The sequence below is a fragment of the Hippopotamus amphibius genome, chromosome 4, assembly GCF_030028045.1.
Source record: "Hippopotamus amphibius kiboko isolate mHipAmp2 chromosome 4, mHipAmp2.hap2, whole genome shotgun sequence".
Taxonomy (NCBI): domain Eukaryota; kingdom Metazoa; phylum Chordata; class Mammalia; order Artiodactyla; family Hippopotamidae; genus Hippopotamus; species Hippopotamus amphibius.
In genome coordinates, this window is record NC_080189.1 from 39,451,586 (window position 1) to 39,474,801 (window position 23,216).

Genomic DNA, 23,216 nt, shown 5'->3' on the forward strand with positions numbered 1-23,216 from the left:
AGAGTTTGAGAAGGATAGGTGTTAACTCTTCTTGAAATGTTTGATAGAATTCACCTGTGAAGCCATCTGGTCCTGGGCTTTTGTGTGTTGGGAGATTTTTAATCACTGCCTCAATTTCCGTACTTGTGATTGGTCTGTTCATGGTTTCTATTTCTTCCTGGTTCAGTCTTGGAAGATTGTATTTTTCTAAGACTGTATCCATTTCTTCCAGGGTATCCAATTGATTGGCATATAGTTGCTTGTAGTAGTCTCTCATGATGTTTTGTATTTCTGAGGTGTCCGTTGTGACTTCTCCTTTTTCATTTCTAATTCTGTTGATTTGCATCTTCTCCCTTTTTTTCTTGATGAGTCTGGCTAATGGTTTATCAATTTTGTTAATCTTCTCAAAGAACCAGCTTTTAGTTTCATTTATTTTTCTTATGGTTTCTTTCCTTTCTTTTTCATTTATTTCTGCTCTGATCTTTATGATTTCTTTCCTTCTGCTCACTTTGGGGTTTCCTTGTTCTTCTTTCTCTAGTTGTTTGAGGTGTAAGGTTAGGTTGTTTATTCGATCATTTTCTTGTTTCTTAAGGTAGGACTGTATTGCTATAAACTTCCCTCTTAGAACTGCTTTTGCTGCGTCCCATAGGTTTTGGGTTGTTGTGTTTTCGTTGTCATTTGTTTCTAGATATTTTTTGATTTCCTCTTTGATTGCTGTAGTGATTCCTTGGTTGTTTAAGAGTGAATTGTTTAGCCTCCATGTGTTTGTCTTTTTTGCAGTTTTTTTCCTGTAATTGATATCTAGTCTCATGGCATTGTGGTCTGAGAAGATGCTTGATATGATTTCAATTTTCTTGAATTTGCTGAGGTTTGATTTGTGACCCAAGATGTGATCTATCCTGGAAAATGTTCCGTGTGCACTTGAGAAGAACGTGTAGTCTGTCGTTTTTGGATGGAATGTCCTATAAATATCAATGAAGTCGAGATGGTCTAATGTGTCATTTAAAGCTTGTGTGTCTTTATTTATTTTCTGTTTGGATGATCTGTCCATTGATGTAAGTGGGGTGTTCAAGTCTCCCACTATTATTGTGTTCCTGTCGATGTTCCCTTTTATAGCTGTTAGCATTTGCCTTATGTATTGAGGTGCTCCTATATTGGGGGCATAGATATTTACCATTGTGATATGTTCTTCTTGAATGGATCCCTTGATCATTATGTAGTGCCCTTCCTTATCTCTTTTAATAGTCTTTACTTTCAAGTCTAATTTGTCTGATATGAGTATTGCTACTCCAGCTTTCTTTTGACTTCCATTTGCATGGAATATCTTATTCCATCCCTTCACTTTCAGTCTATATGTATCCCTTGGTCTGAAGTGGGTTTCTTGTAGGCAGCATATAGAAGGGTCTTGTTTTTGTATCCATTCAGCCAGTCTGTGTCTTTTGGTTGGAGCATTTAATCCATTTACATTTAAAGTGATTATTGACATGTGTGTTCCAATGACCATTTTCTGACTTGTTTTGGGTTTGTATTTGTAGGTGTTTTCCTTTTCTTGTGTTTCCTACTTAGAGAAGTTCCTTTAGCACTTGTTGTAAGGCTGGTTTGGTGGTGCTGAATTCTCTGAACTTTTGCTTGTCTGGTAAGCTTTTGATTTCTCCCTCAAATCTGAATGAGATTCTTGCTGGGTAGAGTATTCTTGAGTGTAGGTTTCTCTCTTTCAGGACTTTCAGTATATCCTGCCATTCCCTTCTGGCCTGCAGAGTTTCTGTAGAAAGGTCAGCTGTTATCCTGATGGGTTTTCCCTTATATGTTGTTTGTTGCTTTTCTCTTGCTGCTTTTAATATTTTTTCTTTGTGTTTAATTGTCGTTAGTTTGATTAATATGTGTCTTGGTGTATTTCTCCTTGGGTTTATTCTGTATGGGACTCTCTGTGCTTTTTGGACTTGGTGAATTATTTCCTTTCCCATGTTGGGGAAGTTTTCCACTATAACCTCTTCAAATATTTTCTCAGACCCTTTCTTGTTTTCTTCTTCTTCTGGGATGCCTATAATTGGAATGTTGGTATGCTTAATGTTATCACTGAGGTCTCTGAGACTGTCTTCTATTCTTTTTATTCTTTTTTCTTTTTCCTGCTCTGTGGCATTTATTTCCCCCATTCTATCTTCCAACTCACTTATTCGTTCTTCTGCCTCAGCCATTCTGCTGGTTATAGCATCTAGAGTATTTTTAATTTCAGTTATTTTGTTATCCATTGCTGTTTGTTTTTCTGAGTTCTTATGAACTGTTTCTTGTACTTTCTCTACTTTGTTATTGAGATTTTATATCATTTTTACTATCATTACTCTGAATTCTTTTTCAGGCATTTTTCCTATTTCCTCCTCATTTATTTGGTCTTGTGGTTTTTTTTCCTGCTCCTTTGCCTGCATGGGGTTTCTTTGTTTCCTCATGGTTGTCCAAGCTTTTGGGATTGCTTGTCCTGGTGATAGAGGTGTTTGTAGAAGATTGTTCAAGCCTCAGACTAATGTCCAAGTATTGGATTAAACGAATATTCAGTCTAGGAAACACATACATGTATAAGACACACAATTATTGAATCCGTTAGGACATAAGGCTCTAGAAAGACCTGACAGAACCCCAGTGTGCTATCAGATATTCAAAGAGAAACCCAGCAGAAATTGACAACTGAAACAGAACAAATCTGAGACAAAAGCAAAAGCAAACAAACAACAAATAACACCCTACACATACAAACATCAATCCAGGGAGATTTTGTAAGCTAGGATCAAATATAGAAATGAGCTGGAGTACCACCAGAGAGAATGGAGATTCTCAGAATGTAATTAGACAACTGTACTAAGAACTAAGATAAAGCCAAAAGCCTAATATTAATACCAAGGCAGTGCATCATCTGGAGAATAGAGCAAGGAGTCTGAGCAGACCAATAGTGTTGCTTATAAGTATGTTAAGATAAAATACACTTAAAATGGCTGGAAGAAAGGGGAACAGAAGAGCGTAATGTGGTTGGAAATATGCAAAGAAAAAGAAAGGAATAGAAGTGTATAAAAGAAAGGGATGAAAGGAAAGTATGAAAGATATTTTGTCCATACTACCAAAAACTTAGCTAGATATAGAAGTATATAAAAAGGCAAAAAAAAAAAAGAATAAAAAATATCCTTAAAAAATTATGTTGTAAAACTTGTAGATCCCTTAGGGCTAAGATCGTATTTAATAGATCAAAAAAAAAAAAAAAAAAAAAGAGAGAGAGAGAGAAAGAAAAAAAGAAAAAAAATCCAGAACTGATCCCAGAATGGACCCGTTCAATAGGTATTGATACTACTATTTCTGTTTCCTTAGCGTCTCAGCTGTAAGTGTCCTTCTCCTTGCCTTGGGTTTTTTTTTTTTTTTTTGCGTTATTCTGTGACCAGCAAAGGTTCCTTTATTGTTCGTCTGTAAGCCTCGGTGTGTGGGGAGGGAGAGGGTACAATAGTGGCTCCTTCTCCTGGGAGTGAGTGAGCAGTGGCGCACTGTTGTTTCAGTCAGGCTTGGAGGTGCCTGTTGCAGAGGGCGCTGGTGGCTCAGGCGTACACAGAAAGTCTTAGAGTTGGGCCTCTCTCGGGGGTTTTTTCTTTTTGGTGCTGGTTTTTTTTTTTTCTCTCGGCAGCCTCCCTGCTGCTGGCGTTGCAAGGAGTTTTAATCTAGCCCCGCCCGAGCGCCTGAGGGTGCTTGTTATCCCTGAGCGCCTTAGGTGGCCCACAGGGCGTCTCTCCACTGCCTGTTGCAGAGGCACGGAAAGAGAGGGAGAGGCTATGCGCGCGGCTCCTCCCCCCCGCCCAGGAGCCTGCAGCCTCCAGCCGCCATCATGGCCGGGCAGCTCTCAGGGACCGGCACTCCTCTCCGCGGACCTCCTCCCTCCTGTCCTCTCGGTCCGTCACCCTACCGGCAACAATGTTTCTCCCCCTGAACCAGCTCTCCGGTTCCCACGCTCCCGCTCCTGGACCCTCCGTTCAGCCGCGGATCGATGTCTCGGTCCGGGAACGCTGAGCTGCGCTGCGGACCCTCCGTATGTTTCTCACTCCCTCCCATCTGCCACAGCTCCGCCACTTCACCCTCTTTGAGCCCTCATAGATGCCTCCCTACCGGCTATGTCGGGCTCCCTGCAGCCCTTTCTGGTGTCCGAGGCTGTCTGCTGGTGTTCAGCTGGTTCTCTGTGGGAATGACTGTGTCCTTCCGTGCATTCCCAATGCATCTGTGGAGAGGGATGCACTCCACGTCTCTCTACTTCGCCGCCATCTTTTTCTGTCCTACCTTCCTTTTTAAAGGTAATTCAATTCAAAATGTGACTTGAATTGAAAATATTTCTATCTCTGATTATCAAAAACGTTAAATGATCATTTATGTGTTGTGTGAGATGTTTTTTGAAACAGATATATGAAATCAAAAGGCTGAAAATGTTATTGGCAAGAAATTGGACGTATTAAGATTGAGTTATCCATTGCTGTGTAAAGAAGTGCTCCAAGCTTTAGCAGCTTAAAACAACAAACATTCATTATCTGACACATTTTCTAAGAATCGGAAAGCCAGAAGCAACTTCAGTGGGTGGTGTGGCTCAAGGTCTCTCATGAGGTTACAGTGAAGCTATTGGCCACAGCTGCACTTTCTGATTGACTGGGGCTGCAGGATCTAGGGTTTTTTTTAACTGAAATGCATTTGATGTACAATATTATGTTAGTTTCAGGTATACTACATAGAGATTTGACATTTATATACATTAGGAAATGATCACCATGATAAATCTAGTAACCATTTGTCCCTGTACAAAGGCAAGACAATATTATTGACCATATTCCTTATCCTGTATGTTACATCCTGGTGGCTTATTTATTTTATAACTGGAAGTTTGTACCTCTTAATCCGTTTCACCTATTTCACCAACTGCCCACTTTCCTCCCTCCTGGCAACCACCCATTTGGTCTCTGTATCTTCGAGAACAGAAGGATCTATGGCTAAGTTCACTCACATGAAGTTTGGCCAACCTTAATTCCTCACCAAATGAATCTCTCAGTAGGACTGCTGAGAACAGACATGGCTTCTCCCACAATGAAGGATCCCAGAGACAGAGTGAGGGGGGAGGAGGAAAGAGAAGGGGAGAGGAATATTTAGAGTAAATAGTATTACTTTAAGTAAACATTTACCCTAAGCTGTGGGAATACATTCAGGAGCCTTTCTGAAACCTTGAAAATGTTAACGTATGTGGGCCGAGCGATGGGATTCAGAATGTCCTGCTTGAGCAGTGGAGGAGCTGAGGGTGCAGGGCGTGGAGACTATGGGGGCATAGGCAGAGGGTTGGCCGTCTCTAGGGGCGCAGTCCCTTTCTCACTGCACACATCATATCACCCTGTTTGGCCCTGAAGGACGGCTGGTTAGCCAGAGACGGGTAAGATTCCTCAGAGGAGGAACAACCTAAGACAGGCACAGCCGCAGAGGGGCCAACAGGGATGGGGCACAGACCCTTCCTCATATCACCCTGTTTGGCCCTGGAGGATGGCTGGTTAGCCAGAGGTGGGTAAGATTCCTCAGAGGAGGAACAACCTAAGACAGGCACAGTCGCAGAGGGGCCAACAGGGGTGGGGCACAGACCCCTAATCCATCTGAGAGAGGTCTCCTGCCCCCAGGGCTGCTTTGCTCTCCATGCCCAGCTCAAATCTGCACCCTGCTCAGATCCACACCTGCTCAAATCGGACCCAGGAGGCAAAGATCATTGCCCCAGTCATGTGAAGCCTATGATTGTTTATAGGATTAACCTGGGAGTGTTAGCCAAATAAAAGCAACGTGGGATGAATCGATGAATCGGCGAGGCTCTTGATCCTAGAGGTCTTGAGTCCCCCGGTCCCATCTTTCTCTTCAGTCTGTGTCTGTGTTTTCTTCAAGCTTGCAGCACCCGTCACTCACCTCGAGTCACCGAGCTGGTCTCGGCAGTAAGCTGTTAATCATAGAACAAAATAAATGATGTCTGCCTTAAGTATATCAGAACCTATCAATTCAACTGTCAATAGCCTTGTCTGAGTACTCTGAATTATATAATTTTTAAATGGCTAAACCTAAGTGTACTTTAATTTCCTCCCCTTGTCCCTCCTCATCCAGCTCTATCATACCCTAAAAAACCCAAACCCCAGATTCTCCCTCAATCTGACTCTCCCTCCAGGACTGTCTAGTATGCCAAAAAGAGGCTAGAGTCTTGGAGGAATGAAAACCCAGAGCTTAAGGGGACACCAAACACTGTCTCCTCTTTGTTTCTAGAGAGTAATCCTAGTACCAATGACAAGACTCCAGCAAGGCTGGGCCCTATCCGTCCCACAACTGCTTCTTCTGCATAAAGGGCAGAAGCAGCTTTAACTAAGAAATGTGGCAAGGGACCAAGGGGTTAAGAACAGCCTCAAACTTCAAGTCTATGAGGAAGCGACATCTTTTCCTCTGGGTGGGACTGGTCCAAGGGCTTTTTTAGAAATAAACCAACATGGAAAAAAAATCCTAATTCTTTATTTTTTTCAAAAAAATTCCTCTCATCTTCAGTGATTTCTTTGTTTAAATCAAACCCCTCTGTTTATTTTAAATAAAATGAAGAAACAAATATGTTATCATTTTAAAGTAAGTCCTAGTTATTTTCTTATGTATGAGTCCTCTTTCCTACAGGTAATTAGATTTAATAATAAAAACCTATATACTTCTGGCTTTTAAAAAAAAATTTTTTTTTAAACTTTTGAAAAGTTTCAGTGTGGCTCCTTTTCCCTCAGAGGTTTAAAATGAGAATTCCTTCACTCTTAGCTCCATCTCACTTGGGACCTAAGTAGGACTGATGTCATGTCACGGTTGCAAAGGATCCTGTAATGACTTTAAGATAGCTTCTTTACTTGTAGAAATTCTTTTCATTTTCTTAAAACAGCAGACATAACTGATTGTATAATCTTATTTTTTTCCAGGTCCCCTAAAAACCCAGAACAGAAGATCATTAAGAGAGTTATTGCTCTTGAAGGAGATATTGTGAAGTAAGTACTTAAACTGTTGTTTTTGAGTTCAGGTTATATATATCTAGATTTCTGTTGAGTTTTAAATCACATCACATGGGATGTACATCTCAATCCAAAGAGGTGTCTTTGAAGTGTTCAAAGCTTTGGAGATGCTCTAAATGAATCAGTACATCTTTAGTGAGTATCATCGACCATTTCAGGATATAACATACATATGCTGACTGATGGTATTGTTACCCTTTACTGGGAGGCACAGGATAAATAAATATTAAGTTGAAATTAGCCACAATTTGTAAAATGACCATTAAATAACTGTTTTTCAGATATTAAAATTAGCATGATTAGCATAATTATGATGTCAAGGTTCATTTTAGAAAAATTAATAACATTTTATTGTTTTAGAAGCAAATACAGAAACTAAGGGGGAGCTTTTATTGTAATAGAAATGGGGGAAGATGAAAAGAATGTGAAACAAGCTTCTGAATCAGTGACAAACATAGTAGCTTTAGAAAATAACATTGTAACACTCAGGTGTTTTAACAATGTGTAGTAACCTATTTATTCTACTTTCTGGTAAGTCTAGAATAGTGCTTGAGATTCAACAATTAAGTATTGAGGTAGCATGGTATGTCTCATATTGGTTGCTTAAGTTACAGCAAAGTCTATACAATGTGGGTTTCAATATACTTTGAAAACTATGTTGAGAAAGTTTTTTGATTCTGTTTTCTTAGGTTATTTGTATTAATGACAGTACAGTTTAAAAAATCCCATTAAAATGAACCTCATTAAAATGGTCTAGAGCAGAATCTAGATCAATAGTTTTCAAAGGATGGCCTAAAGACCGCTGGGAGTTTCCAAGACCCTTTGTGGCATCTGTGAGATCAAAACTATTTTCCTAATAATACTAAGATGTTATTTGCCTTTTCACTGCCATTTCTCATGAGTGTGCAAAGGAGTTTTCCAGAGGCTGCATGATGTGTGATAAGGCAGCAGATTAAAGGCAGGAGCAGATATAGGAATGTGGCTGTCTTCTATTAAGCCAATACTAAAAAGATTGGCAAATGTGGGGAAAAAAAAAAGCCATTCGTCTCACTATTTTTTTCTCTTGTTTTGGAAAACAACTGTACTTTTCATTAAACATATTCCTTATGTTTATTGTTATTTTACATTGAATCATTAAAGATTTTTAAAAATTCTCCATTTTAATTTCTAATATGATAAATATTGACACCTAATATCCACAAAACAGAAATTCTTTGACACCTCAGTTATTTTTAAGAATGTAAGGTGTCCTCGGACCAAAGAATTTGAGAACTTGATGATGCAGGAATGAATGGCAGACATCTTCATGTCCAGATTAGGTAATCATTAGTAGCCTGCATGGTATCAATGGAACTATTGGGGTACAATTTGGTTTATATTCATGAGTATTTTTTTGGTCTTTTTTTCTTCTAAAATCCTTATTGAAGTGCAATTTATATACTGTACAATTCACCCACTTTACATATACAGTTAAGTGATTTTTAGTATAAATTTGTACAGTTGTCAAGCCTCACCACAATCTAGTTTTTGAGCCTTCCTATTATCTTCAACTATTCCCGCCCCTGATTTGCCCTTAACTCTGGTTCCCATCAGTCCCTGTTGCCAGTGCCACACAATCGTGGATCTGCTTTCCGTCTCTATAGGAGATTAGCCTTTTCTAGAAATTTTATTTACATGGTAATATACAATAGTCTTTTGTATCTGGTTTCTTTTACTTGGCGTAATTTTTTTGATTACTTTGTGGTGTGCATCTGTAGTTTGTTCCTTTGTATTATTGATACATTCTGTCATATGGATGGACAACTCTATGAATATATTAAAAACAAGGAGTTCTGCTTTTTAAATGGGTGAATCATATGTTATATGAGTTACACCTCAATAAATTTATTAAAAAACAAAAAAAGAACTGATCAATAAAAAGAGGCAAAAAATTTCATCGATGTAAAGTAATCTAATAGGATTAGGAATACCAAGGGATCCATTATACAGTATAACCCAAAGAGAGCACAACTTTAATTCAGATGTCATTATTTGTCACTAGCTGACTAGTCAACGATGTGAGACTGCAAGGCTTGGTCAGACATAAAAAGCTCTGTGCAATCAGATGTCCTACAACAGACCTCTCTGAAAAAAAGGTGGGGTTGTTGCATTCCTCAGTAAATGTAAATATTGGGTTCACAGAGGAGAGTCTGAGCTAGAAAGAGGGCTAATGGTACAGGGTTGAAGGATAAAAAAGGGGGATATGGGAATGTATCAATAGTAGGTTTACAGCCTCTTTCCCCACTGCTGCAACCCACATGTGCAAAGCCTAGCTTCTTTGTTCCATCCTGCAAATGGATACTTTGGACATACATCCCTTTCTGACCCCTTCACTATGCGTCTACAACACAGCAATGAACAATATAAAGAATGGGAGTGGCAAGGCTGAAGACTTTTCTACTATGTGGCCTCTCAAAACTAGTTAATAATTGATTAGAAGGAAATAATTTTTTTGGTGTTTTAAAAGAAAATTTTAATTTCATTCCTCTGAATCTTTGGTACTTAAATATCCTAGCCTTCCTGGACTTTCAATTAATAATTGAATATATTTTCTAACAGTATTGAAAAACATTAAGGGATACTTAGGGAATAAAGTACTGTTTACTCATGTGCTTACTTCTTTTCTCTGTGACCCATTTATTTAAATATGAGAACATATAAAAATTTTTAATATGCTATCTGTCTGCCACTGGAAGTTATTAGTCTATTGGTGTCCTAACTTGTAGTAGGCAAGGTGATTTGGTCTGTGATGTGGACTTTCCAGTCCCACCTTTACCTTGGATAATACTGGTTTATCTAGTAGGCAAGCTAAGCACTAATGTAGGTCTCTAGGAAAAAAAAAATTTTTTTTTTAAATTGTTACTTCATTAAATGACCAAAGGAAAACTAATCAAATTTATCAGGACTTGGTTATACTTACTGTGGGTTTTATATTATTTTTATTTTGAATTATACATAATTAAAGGCTATAAAAGGAACCATAATCTTTGTAAAGGTTAAGCCCTTGAAAGGCTTAATCCAATCCTCAATTTAATGTTGTGTTAAACTCCTGCATATTACAACTACAAAGAGTGAAATATATTTTAAAGAGCACTCATTTTAAAGCTACCTGGGGAAGGCAGGGTGATGGAGCCCAGGACCAGCCTAGTCTCACTGAAGAACAGGAAGGGCAGTGCAGCACTTCCGGTTTCTGTACACCTGTTCCCTGTCTGCTGGCACAATGCTTCTGCCTGTCTTGTCTGTGTTTCAGTTGGCTTTTTCCCCTTTGTCAACTGCTGACTTCCTTGGGAGGGCCCCATGTTCAAACTACCTGAGAGAAATCTGAGTGCACCCCTTTGAGGCATAGATCTACAATCTGTCCACCTGACAGGCCACTGGTCAACCAATTGATCAGCTGCCTTTGGGGTAGGTGCCTTTCCCTGGTCCATTCAGCTGTGTCCAGACCAGCCATTTACCTGGTACAGACCCTGTAATTATAAGGAACCTCTTGGAAAGGACTTGTAGGTATGGCAGATACCCCGAGTCCTCCCAGATTCTGGCAGTGAGATTAGCAGTCCTTACTCAGCATCACCCTTCAACACCTCACTTTTGATTAGACTATAATCTGCTCTCCTTAGCAGTTGCTTTGACCTTACTCTCTGAGGAAGATTTGGTTAGTTTGTTTAAATTATAGAAGTAACACAAGCTCGAAAAATGCAAAGTGCTATAATGAACATCCTTGCACACGTGCCTTTGTAAATTTGTGTTTATTCTTACAGAATAGATTTCTACAAGTGGAAGTATTCAGTCAACACGTGTTTTGTTGCTGATGTTGCTGTTGCTGTTTTAGTTCTAATATATACAGCCAAATTTCCCTCCCAAGAGAGTTGTGTATGTTTACACTCTTTACAACACTGCATGAAATACCGTTTTAGAGGAAATTAATTTAAATATTATGTGCAATGGGGAAGTTGTGGCCTTCAGATTCAGAAACCAAGACATTACAACACAAAATCTGAAAATAGTTCTAGATGATTGGTTTATATTTAATGTAATCAGTTCACTGACAGTATAGACCTTAGAACTATTCATTTAGAATACTAGTCCAGACACTAGAGAGATGTAGTTGAACAAAAGAGACAGAGTCTCTTCCTTCATGGAGCTTACCTTCCAGTGGTTGGAAGCTAATAATAAACAGACAAACATAACACATAATGCAATATCATGAGCTAGAAGTGCTGTGAAGAAAAAGTAGGAAAGGATGTATAAAGTGACGGTGGGGTCTGAGATTGCTACTTTAGGTAGGATATTTACTGTAAACCTCTCTAATGAGAAGATATTTGAGCAGACTTCTAAATTAAGGGAGGGGCAGAGGAAGAGAGCCATATTGGAGTCTGGGGAAGGACAGTTCAGCCCAAAGGAATAACAAATGCAAATCTGAGACGGAGACACGTTAGGTGAGTTTAAGGAATTGCAAGACACCAGCATGTTGAACCTCTGTGAAGGAAGAAAATGGAGGAAGGAGATGAGGTCTAAGAGGTTTGCAGAACCTTGTGGGTCAGAGGAAGGGCTTCGGGATGGCAGGCCAGCGGAGAGTTCTGAGCCGTGGAGCAGTATGATCTGAATGGTGCTTTTAGAGATTCGCTCTGCCTGCTATGAGGAGAGTAGGTTAAAGGGGGGCAATCTGACCCAAGTAACTGGTCAAAGGATTTTTATCTTGAGAAAAATCACATCCAGCTTCTTCTAACAGTAGTTAAGTGTCCTTGTTGATGACGTGAACGATGACTACTTTGATTTGTTATTTTCAGAGTGACTCATAGAAGTAGTCACATTATTTGTAATCACTGTCATTATGATTATACTGGCAAGGTGAAAAGTAGAGTTGAAATATTTGTTCAAAGAATTCAGATGACTGCTTCTAGGATTGTAAAAGAGGAGACTTTCAGGGGTCCAAATGTCCTATCTCGATGTCAACATTGATTACAGTCACAAGGCAATTGCTTGAATCTCTGAATAGCTTAGCTTGGAATGTTAGTTATTGTTATAAAGTTAACCCAAATGGGGATGCTTATCTATAACAGGAACAGTCAAAAGCTAATGAAAATAATATTTAGACCTATTAGTTCCACCAAAATATTTTTCATAGTTATTTGCTTTTTCTTATTAATTCGTTATGACTCAGAGAAGCCCTATTTTAGAAAAGCATAAAATGAATACAAAGCACTAAACTGCAACAAGTCCTTATGAATCAACCACAATTGAAATTTCTAAGGCATCAACATTTTTATTGGGGCACTTGTATATCTATTTCACAGATTTTCTCAGTCCAGTCAGAAATGAAATCCAGCATCATTTCTTTTCGTACTTGGTGAGATACACTTTACAGACTTTTGGAATCTGGGCTTGCATATAGTTAGCCACCTCAATGAAGTAAGTGAATAGGCTTTTTAGTCTCCTGTGAATAAGGAAACCATATAATTTATCACCTAAGCTAGGACACTTTCGAGAGTGAAAGGAGATGATATTAATTATTACCTTGGAATAATCGGCATAAACTGAGCTGCCCAAACTGCAGCAAATGGTCACCTGACCAGCAAATGTAATCTTTCTCATTCACTTCACATAATTTGATTTTGTTTTATTTGTGGCCGTCCTTGTTCAGAAGAATTCCAAGACGTGTTCATAGAAAACAATCACTTTGTGGCCTCCGGGAGGAATTAGGTCTGGTGGGATCAATGGTGTGCTCACAGCACAGTGATTTTCCTGCTGCAGAGTGCAGTGCGAGACTTTCTCACAAGTACTGATATTGCAGAGGAGTCTGAGGTAGAGTATCATGAGACTTCTCTCACTGCAACATATTTAAACAATAATTCCTCTTCAAGTCTGGAGACTACTTTGTAAAATGTCAAAACACCCTAATTTATTGAAAATAACTTTCTGGTATTAGCAAAAAAAGAAATCCATTGAATCACTAAAAATTAAACATTTTAAAGCTTGTTGATCTTAAATGTGATATTGAAGTTAGGGAAATCAATATTAACCTATCACAGATAGTTGGAACATATTATGTTCCAGCAAATGATGAAGCTTTATAGGAAGAAAAAGAGAACTAAATTGAGTTTTCCCCCACTAAAACTAAAAGTGATGCTTGTTTAATAACTTTTTATGGTTGGTGCAGTAGCTCTGAATAATAGAAGCCTCATGTGTCTATATGGCTCTCTTTGAAGACCATGCATTGGTTTATGGCATTTTTGGTAGATTAGTAATTAGGAATGCATTTGTCTTAAAAGGAAGGATAGAATGGAAAAGAAACGAAAAGAAGCTTGTGTCCAGGACCCTGATGAAGATAGGTGAAGGCAGTGTTTTAGAGCATGGAAATAATGGTTTTATTTTATAATTCTCAAAAGGGAACCAGATAGATGGTTGCTTCTGAGGATGGGAGGATATTTCCACACTGGGTCTTAGCTTTTGGTAACTTCAACAGAAAGTTTTCAGAAAGCTCTAAGGCCCTTGAGCCTGATTTAATTTGAAGCCTGAATTTTTCCAAAGCAAAATAGCACGGCACATCCTTGCTTAGTACTTAGGATCTAACTAGTGCTGTTAGTTAATAGGTTAGGGCTTGAATAGTGAAAGTAAGTGTCCCAGCTCTGTCCAAAGGTTTCCTTATCCCTAAAAAAGAGGTGTTTGTGAAAAATCATCAGCTTCCCTCTGATGTGAACCTGAGACATTATTAATATATTCTGGACATTTTTACCTTCTTCTTGCTAAAGAATTTTAATGCTTCTTTATTAAAGAATTAGAGATTCGTAGGTAACCCATACCATTTTGGAAATATTTCTTTTATGTAGTTGTAGATGATTATTTATCACACTGTTGCTATATCCATGAATAAAAATGGAATTGCTAATAAAAACTCTATGCCTTAGCAATAGGTATTTCTTTCTAGCCATCAGAGAGATGGTTACCTTAAGCTTGTATGTAGAAATGTTGATCTTGGTTTTTTTTTAAAGTCAAGATCATTTCTGTAAACAATTTACCAATGTAGGAAGATTTCCAGAGGTACTACACCAAGAACAGCACATACACTTCCATCTAGGAGGATGCAGTACTTGCTGGAAGTTACTAGATTATTTAGATTGAATTGCTTTTTCCAATAATTGTAACATCTGTTATTGTAATACTCTCCCCACCCCTATCAGTGGTTCTTTGGTTTCATTGTCTACCTTGATATTCTGTCTCTTGAATAGGAGTCTTCTTTAGATGTGAAACTCTTCCATAGTTATGCATTCCTGCATAGTCATTCATTTATTCATCCACTGTGGTGTAGAGGTTATGAGCACAAAGTATGAAGTCAGACTTCCTTGATTAGTATTCCAGCTTTGCCCCTTATTCTGTTACTTCGCCAAATTACTTAATTCTCTAAACTTAATTTTCCTCATCTGTCTGTAAAATAGAAATTATAATAGTATATACTACATAGCATTTTCTTGAGGATTACAGTTAGCACAGTGCTTGGCACATAAGTATGTGTTCACTAAATATTAGATATTGTTAGTAGCAGGTGTCATGATTTAATCATTTATTGAATGCCTGGAGTATTTACTGTGTGCTGGACACTGTGCAGGATTCTGAGATTATAGGAAGGCACAGGTAGTCCTTGCTTTCTAAAGCTTATAGTTTGGTCTGAAAATAACAAAGTTGGCAAAGAAATACAACACATTAAGAGAATTGCCACCATAGAGACATGCCAAAGGCCCCCGGAACATAGGAGGAGGAGCATCTGGTCAACCTGAGGAGCTGGGCTATGATGGAGACAACCTTCAGGTGAAGTCTGAGTTGAGGAGGACATGTCCAGCCTCTTCCGTAACTGTGGAAGTAATACAGGATTAGTGGAGAAAATTCAAACAATACTGGAGTGTGTGAAGTAAAAAGGAAAGGTCCCTTTTTCTCTTAGCACTAATTGAATTCCCAGAGACATATCTGGTATACATCCTTCTAATCTGTGTCTCAGAGTAGGAGATTGAAAGGATTTGAAAAAATATTTATCTTTCAGCAGTTTTTTTTTCTTGAATACTTCATAAAGAAAAATATATACTTGAGATATGTCTGTATTTATGTTTCCCACGGTGTATGTTATTCAGGTATATTTATGTTATACTAGTATAACATAACTCATATGTCTATATTAGGTAGGTATTTGTAAACATGGCGATTCCAGAATTGTTTATTATTGCGTAAGTCCTAAATAATAATTAACAGTCCTGGGATGCCAATAGAAGTTTGTGTTAGGAGCCCAGCCCCGGACGGTAGTCTTGCAAGGCACGACAGGGGTTGGGAAGACCACCCTGGCAGAGGTGGTCGTGCTGCACTGGGCAGAGGGCATTCTCTTTCAGCCCGTATTCTCCTGTATTTTCTATGTCAGCTGCCACAATCTCTCTGATTGTGAACACCACCTTTGCTGGCCTGCCTTCCCGGGACTGGCCTGCCCCTCAGGTCTCCACCTAAGAGTTCAGGAGTCATCCCGAGTGGCTCCTGTTTGTCCCTGACAGCTGTGAAGAAATGACGACGTCCTCCGACTTGTACGACAGCCCGCCCTGCACAGACTGGTACCGGCAGCTCTCCGTGGCCAGAATCCTACTTCATTTGCTGAAGGAGTTGGTTCCCATGGCTACCTTACTGCTAATGACCAGAGACTATGGTGATAAAGATAATAAAAATTTGTTATTGAATCCATGCTTTATCTCATCTCAGGGTTCACAGAGGGAGACTGGGAGGAGTATTTCAGGTTCTTTGGTGACTACGACAAAGCTAATAAAATCTTGCATGGGAAAGAAAAATGGAAACTATTTTGTTCCTGCCCTTCCCCCTTGGTGTGCTGGACTGTGTGTTCCAGCCTGAAGTGGGAGATGGCAAGAAATCCTTCTTTCTGGCTGAGCACCCAGACCACCACCAGTCCCTATGCCTGTTTCTCCTGCAGCTTGTGTGCAGTGGTAGAGGTGAGCTTGTCAGATCAGAGCTGGCCAGAACAGTGGAGAGGCTTCTGCTCTCTGGCTGCAGAGAGGATGTAGTTCTCGAACTTCACCTTTGCAAAAGAGGTCCTGGAATATAAGCAACCGGAAGCCTTTTTTATTGATTCTCTCTTGAAGTTGAATGTTCTTCGAAAAGTGAGTGACTGTGAGGACTGCATTGCTTGCACTCACCAGTTTCCAGGTGTTTTGGGGGCCATGTTCTACGTGCTCTGTGAAACAAGTGGATCTCCCAAAACATCAGAAGATGATGGTGTTCCTGAGTGAGGCCTTCATTAATGTTTGTTTTATAGTAGCAAATGACTAAAATACATTAAAATGTTTTAGTGAAAATATGCTAATATAATAAACTTCTTTGAGGTAAAAAAAAAATAGTCCTGGCAGTAACATACACAAAGATACCATGGGTGTGTTATTGGGTAGCAATGATTTATGAACTAGACAAAATCACTTACAGAAAATTAAAGGCAAGAACATGAAAATAAATATGAACTAATATCCTCTTTATTTAATATTCTTCAAATTAAACGCGCCATATCTAAAAGGAAGTATTAGCACTGTCATGTCCTCTCTAGGTAGTCCATGGACTGAAATAACTGGAATGCTTCAGATAAATAGAATATCCTTTGGCTTAGCTTAATTAAGGAAGAAACTCTGCAACAGGGAGCCTAGCAGGATGCTGTGATCTGGCTCCCTCCTCATCCACCTCTCCTTGCTTCTCTCTAGAAGATAGTAGTCAGTTTCTAACTTCATGCTTTTCACTAAGCTGCTTTTCTCTTCTTGGGCTGGCTTTGGGACTTTACTCCTCAGTTCTGCCATTAGCCTCTTCCCCCTCCCCCAGTACAGATAGATTATGTGAAGTGCTCTTTTGGAATCTCATTTTTCCTGGCAGGAAGTACATCACATCTGAAGCTGGCTGCTGTATCAATGTATTAGCCTTCTTTGCTGCTGGCTTAATTACATTTCTTAGTAATATTACTTTCTGAAGTTGTGGACTCCAAGTTAAAATATAGAGAGATGCTGACTTCTGTACACTTCTTTGAACTAAATATTGATTTTTTTTCCTCTGCTCACAGTTATGTAAGTCTGTCAAATATTTTGAAAAGACACATAAGTATAATTATCTCAATAGGAAACTAAAAAGATCGTCTTAAAATACCTTTCTAACTAAGCTTAAGAAGCATGCCAGAAAGATTCAAGAATATTTCAGCCTGAATAATTACTTAATAATTAAGGAACAGATAGCTCTTCTATTTTTGTGCAATTTCAGCTAACCTTGTTTAAATTTAACATTGACCACAGTTTCTCTTTTAATATATTTGAAAGAAGAACTTCATATAGGGAGCAGATGTGTTTGAGGTATTGATTTAATTAGTTGTGGGTGCTCTAAAATTTTTGTTAATTTTTTTCTTATGAAAGTGTCCTTTTTTAAGATGCCTAAGAACAATTAGTAGCATGAATAAAGTAGAAAGAGTGTTACATTTGGACTAAGATGATAGGAGATTCAGTCTCAGCTCTGTTTTGTGAACTTGGGAAAGTTATTGACTTCTCTGAGTTTTGATTTCTTTAAAAAATCTCTCTATTTTCAGCTTATTTTGAAGACCAAATGAGGTAAATTAATATATGCATTAATCCTCTGTGAATTTTAACAATCTATCAAAATTTAATGTAATTTAACTTAATTTTCTACATGAAATAATGGATATAATTTGGTTAGCACAGAGCTAACCCAGAGCTTAGCAGAATGTCTTGCCCATTTTAGATTATCATTTTTTTGTCATTGTTGAAATAATTTGATTGTAGTGCTAGGTTAAGATATAGCTCCATATTTTATGAATCTGAGAATTGGAAGAAAAAGACTTTAAAAACTTTCCATGCAAGTACTCAAATGCTGGCTATATTCTATCTTTAGGATCTTGACCTGCTTCCTCCTGCACGCTGTTACTTGTTGGCAAATTACTTCACAATTTTAGTATTTGTTTGTTATTATACCTACAGCAGGGATCAGTATACTTTTTCTGTAAAAAGTCCCATAATAAATAGTTTTGGCTTTGCAGGCCATACTATCTCTGTCAAAAGCACTCAACACTGACATTGTAGCAAGAAAGCAACTCTCAATGATACATAAGATGAATGTTGTAATAAAAATGTATTTACAAAAGACAGATGTTGGACTAGATTTGGCCCACGGGTCATAGTTTGCCAATTCTTGGTGTGTGTTATCTACTTTTCTTCCCTTAACTTGGAAATTGTTTAAATAGAAGAGAAGAATTAGCCCCAAAGCCATGGGTTCTTTGATTATGTGTTGGTTGAGGCAGAGTGCAGTGGGAGAGAAAATGCTGAGCTGTACTCTGAGATCTTTGCTGAATTGCAGAAGCCACATGGTTAGTCCTGGACAAGGAAGGTATTTGTCTGGAGCTGGATAGGGAAGAGCTATTATACTTGCAAAGCATCATCACTGGGGAGCAGACACAATGCCCATAAAAGAGTAGAATAAATTTCATTGCCCAAATAGTTTCTTTTAATACAGAAGGAATAGCCCTGCAGTTGGGAAAATTCTGTATCAGATTATTACCCTCATGCAAGCCCAACATAGAACTCCAATTGTCTTTTGGCTGTTATTTTAGCTCAGTCTGCCTGTGCTCTATCAAACCTAGAGTCTGGAGAGGAAGGAGCTAAACCTAGGGCATCTATTTTCTCTAAATAAATTAATTCCACAATTCATTTTATTGTGTTATGGAAAATATTCAAATGTTATCTAACCCATTATGATGGATACCTATGTATATAACAGCATCTTAGTTAGGCACAGCAGTAATTATTCCCTTACTGGAAATGTTGATTTTGAAACTAAAGTCTGTGCAGTTTTATAAAATTGGAAAATATTTGTTAACATAAATATTAATTGTAAATTGTTCATTAAAAAGGGAGTGTCTTCCTAGTTTTTTTCCTGCAAAGTGATCCTGCGTGAGAATCTGAATGATTCATGCTAGCAGAACTAATAAGATTTTGAAACTGATCATCCTTGTTGTGCTTCAAATGAGAATCGGAGTGAAAGTAATTAAAAATTTCTTCATTATTAGGGGGCTGACAGTAGTTGATATTTTCTTTCAGAAGGGGAGATTGTGTGATGAAAGTTGTATGTTTAGTTTATGATGAAAAGCAATTCACTAACTTCAGGCTTCTGCAGCTGGTCACCTGGGAACGAAGGAGATTTTCTGCTTTGCTTATTACACAAATAAATTCTACTCCCTGACTGTTATGCAATACCTGATTTTAATATGCAGCCCGGAGCAGGCAGTGATAAACAGAGTCCCACACTGCTGCACCTCCAGGTGTATTGATACTTCCAAGGAACATTTCTAAAGTCTGAATTTCAATTTTACATACATCAAAAAGTAAATGCCTATTTAATCTTTTACTCTAACATGAAGAGGAGCAAGTAATACATACTGGGATGGAGTGTAGTAGGCTGGAAAGCCAAACTGAAAGATTTTCTATTTGAGATGAAAGTATAATAAGCAGTAAGCTTTACAAAAGCGTGGAATATGATAATAGAAGAGGGAGCGAATGAGCGGATTAGAATTTGGTATATGTATGGGAAACCAAGGTGACCTTTAATAGATTTCTGGGACCATCTTTGGGGGATTATGTAAATCAAGCCTGAATTCTAAATCTAACACAGCTATCATTAAAATCAAGTGCATGCTTACTGCATGATGGGAATTGAAATGACGCAGAACTTTATGATGTTTCTTAGCTCTAGTATTCTTGCAGGACTTTCAAAAAATCATGGTTTTTTTTATTAAAACTTGCAATATCCTTAGTAGTAAAGTGGAGGAAATCAAGGAGGATATGATAACAAAATTTGTGTGAAAGTTTTACTTTTCACATTGCTAACAAGGTATGAAAATTTCATTGTGCATTGAGCCAGCAATGAGTATTAATATCATTTTAGTCTTTGCTAATAAGAAAGGTGAAAAAATGTTTCTTATTGCTCTTTTCATTGATATTATTATTATTGCTAATAAGAATGAACATTTTATATAATTATTAACCTTTCATTTCCTTTTCTAAGAACTGTCTTCTCCAGAATTGCCCATTTTAAAAAGGTATTAAATGTTTTCGTCTCAGTTTGAATATTTATGTATGTTAGCTCCTTGTCATATTTAGATCAAATATATTTCCAGTTTGTAGTTTGCTTTTTAGTTTAATTCATTCTCAGAAATTATTTAAGGAGGTAAATTTTTTTAAGGCATTTCATCTTATTTTTGTTGATTAAAGGTCCAAAAAGTAGAACTTCATAAATTCAGTCCTTTGAAATAATTTTTATACATTTATCTACTGTGAGTTAATGCTATTAATATGTTAATGCTAATCTTTGAGTTTAATGAATATAGAGAAATGGGAGTTTAGTATAAAGTTTACAATGTTTTTCTCAATATTTTAAAGCTATAAAAATCTAGAAACATTGTGTTGTAGAAGACCATACATGTGTCTATGTTCTTTCTATACGCAGCATAGCTACCACATGGAGAATGGCATTGTTCTAGCAGAATGTTTCTCAAAGTGTTGATCTCCAGATGACATCAGTGTCAGGCTTGAAGAATTCACTCCCACTTTGTAATGCCCTCCCTAGGATCTCACACCTTTAGGAAAATGGAAAACAGCTCACAATAAATTTGAGGACCCTTGGACTAAATGAGACTAAATGATTTCTGACGTGTTCCAGCTCTTAAATTGTATCATAGGGTTTTTTGTTGTTGTTGTTTGTTTGTTTTTGTAGAAAAGAAGGAAGCAGTCTGTACCTAAGTTTTTGTAGACAGATTAGCACCGGAAGAATCTTTCCCAATCCAGGGTAGAAGGGTGGATCCCAACACTGGGGTCATTCCCTGCAACTGCTGCTTTACCCTGAGGTATATTAGATATTGGCCTTGGATGTACCCAAAAGGAGAAAGCACAAGAGAAGCCAGGGAGAACCCTCTTTTATTGCCCAAAGGATGGGTTACCAGGCCTTTGCTATTTCCTCCCGGGTTACTGTGCCTGTATCCTGACCGATTACACTATTATACCCTTGTCAATCCATCTTTTTTATTGAAATGTTAGTCTTATTTTGCTTCCCACACTCAAGGATATTGCATGTACGACCCCTCATGATCTGATGACCCTGGAGTGTCTCTCCAGCTGTATTCTCTCCGGTACTTTCTAGCCACCCTGGTAGTTTGCAGTTTCTTGGCAGTTATGCACCTTTTCACATACCATTGACATTGCAGGAGGCACCCTTCCTTTTGTCTTATTGCTTTTTGTTTTTTCCTGGGTAACTTCTCCTCAGCAATTCCATTTCTAGGAATTCATCTGGAGATGGACTTGCACATGAGTGCAAAGGAGTATGTCCAAGGCATCATTGTCTGTAATAGCAAAAGACTGCAGCCTTCTAAATGTACATCAGTATAGTTAAGGACCTGACGGTACAGCCAGAAAATGAAACACTCTGGAACAATGAAGAAGAAAAAGAGCTCTATATGCGCGCGCGCGCGCACACACACACACACACACACACACACACACACACACACAGACAGTGTACTAAAGCTGTATTATTCCAGACTTTTAAAAAAATGTGATGCTTCTCTGCATATGCTCACATGTTATCCTGAGCTTGGCAGACCCTCCTCCATCCCTGACCCATTTAACAAAACCTTGTACCCTTTCTCTGACAGAAACGATTGTCCTCTTCGCTGTTGCCATAGTACTTTATCGATCCTACAGGTGTAAAATGCATCTAATTGTATTACAGCCATTTGAACATGTGTCTCTCTGCCCATGAGCTCCCTGAAGTCAAGGGCAACAACTCATTTCTGGAGCCCAGCTTCTAGCAGAGTCCTGTCGTATGCAATCTAGCGTATTGAGACGTGTTCAATAAGGATTTGTCATATTTAATGACTACAGAAGGCGCTGTGCAATATTTATAAAACTTCAATCCTGCATCTCACTCTGAAATGATTCTATTTATTCTGGAAATATTTCAACCTAGTGCAATTAGCATCCATCCCCGCTCCTTATCTTTAAAAATGTAAACTCTCTAAATTGCTGAACATTAGTTTTTCATGTTGCTGAAGGTTAAGGAAAGCAAGTTGTAAAGAACATGAGTCCCAGCCGTCTGTTTTCCTTTGCTCTGTCCAGCAGCGTCAGGGCTGCAGGGATTGTCCCTGCATAGCAAGAGGGATGACGATGTGCCTGTTTATTATTGAAAAGGCTAACACAGGCCCTGTGTCAGTCATCTTGCGCTGACTTGCTTGGTGATAACAAACTACCCCCAAATCTCAATGGTTTATTGTAATAGAAGCTTTTTTCTCACTCTGTTTGCCATAGGCTGAGTGAAGCTCTGCTCCATGATTCCTTCCCTTAGGGACTCAGGCTAAGGGTATTTATCGTCTCAGAGGAGATGGAAAAGGAAGCATGTTGCAACCATAGGACAGACCTTAACACATCTATTTGGAAGAGACACATATCATTTCCACTCACATGCCATCAGCCAAAACAAGTCATATGGCCACACCTGTTTTCAGCAGGGTGGGTATATACAACCGTTCCTCAGGGGTGGGAAGCAAATATTTTGAACAAAAACATACTCTACCAAAGTCTCTTTTAGAGTTCTTCTCTCGTAAATGGATTTGTTTTGCTCTTGCATCAGTGTGCCTATTCAACACACATTAATTGAATACGTACCACAAACAGAGCACAATGGCACAGTGTGAGATTAAGTCAGACACTTTTTAAGGATGTATCACAAGGGCCTAAAAATACATGCAATACTTCCCTCCACGGTGGTCAGGTGGTCAGGTGGTCAGGTGGTCAGGTTGGTATGCTGGCAAGAACACTTGGAGGAGAGAAAGCCGATCTTGTGAAATTGTATGCATTTGCTACTGATATCTGAACAGATTTTTTATTATTATTATTTTTTAATCTCACATGTAAAGGTGTACTGTTCAAGCATTCATCACATCTATTTGTCCTTTAATTCTTGTTATCATTTCAGCAAGTTGTGATACACACATGCATATAATTATTTAATAAATATTTGCATGTGTGGTGATAAAGTGGTAAGACTGATCAGAATAGCTGGTGT

The 23,216-nt window shown here is 38.4% G+C and overlaps 1 protein-coding gene across 2 annotated transcripts in view; it reads left to right on the forward strand.

Annotated features, from left to right (window-relative positions):
* Nucleotides 1-23,216, forward strand: part of IMMP2L (inner mitochondrial membrane peptidase subunit 2) — an 875,861-nt gene that overhangs the window by 594,271 nt on the left and 258,374 nt on the right. For both annotated transcript variants that reach the window (XM_057730837.1, XM_057730838.1), the window contains exon 5: nt 6,954-7,019. In XM_057730837.1, coding sequence (XP_057586820.1) covers nt 6,954-7,019 — 66 coding nt within the window. The remainder of the gene's footprint in view (nt 1-6,953; nt 7,020-23,216) is intronic.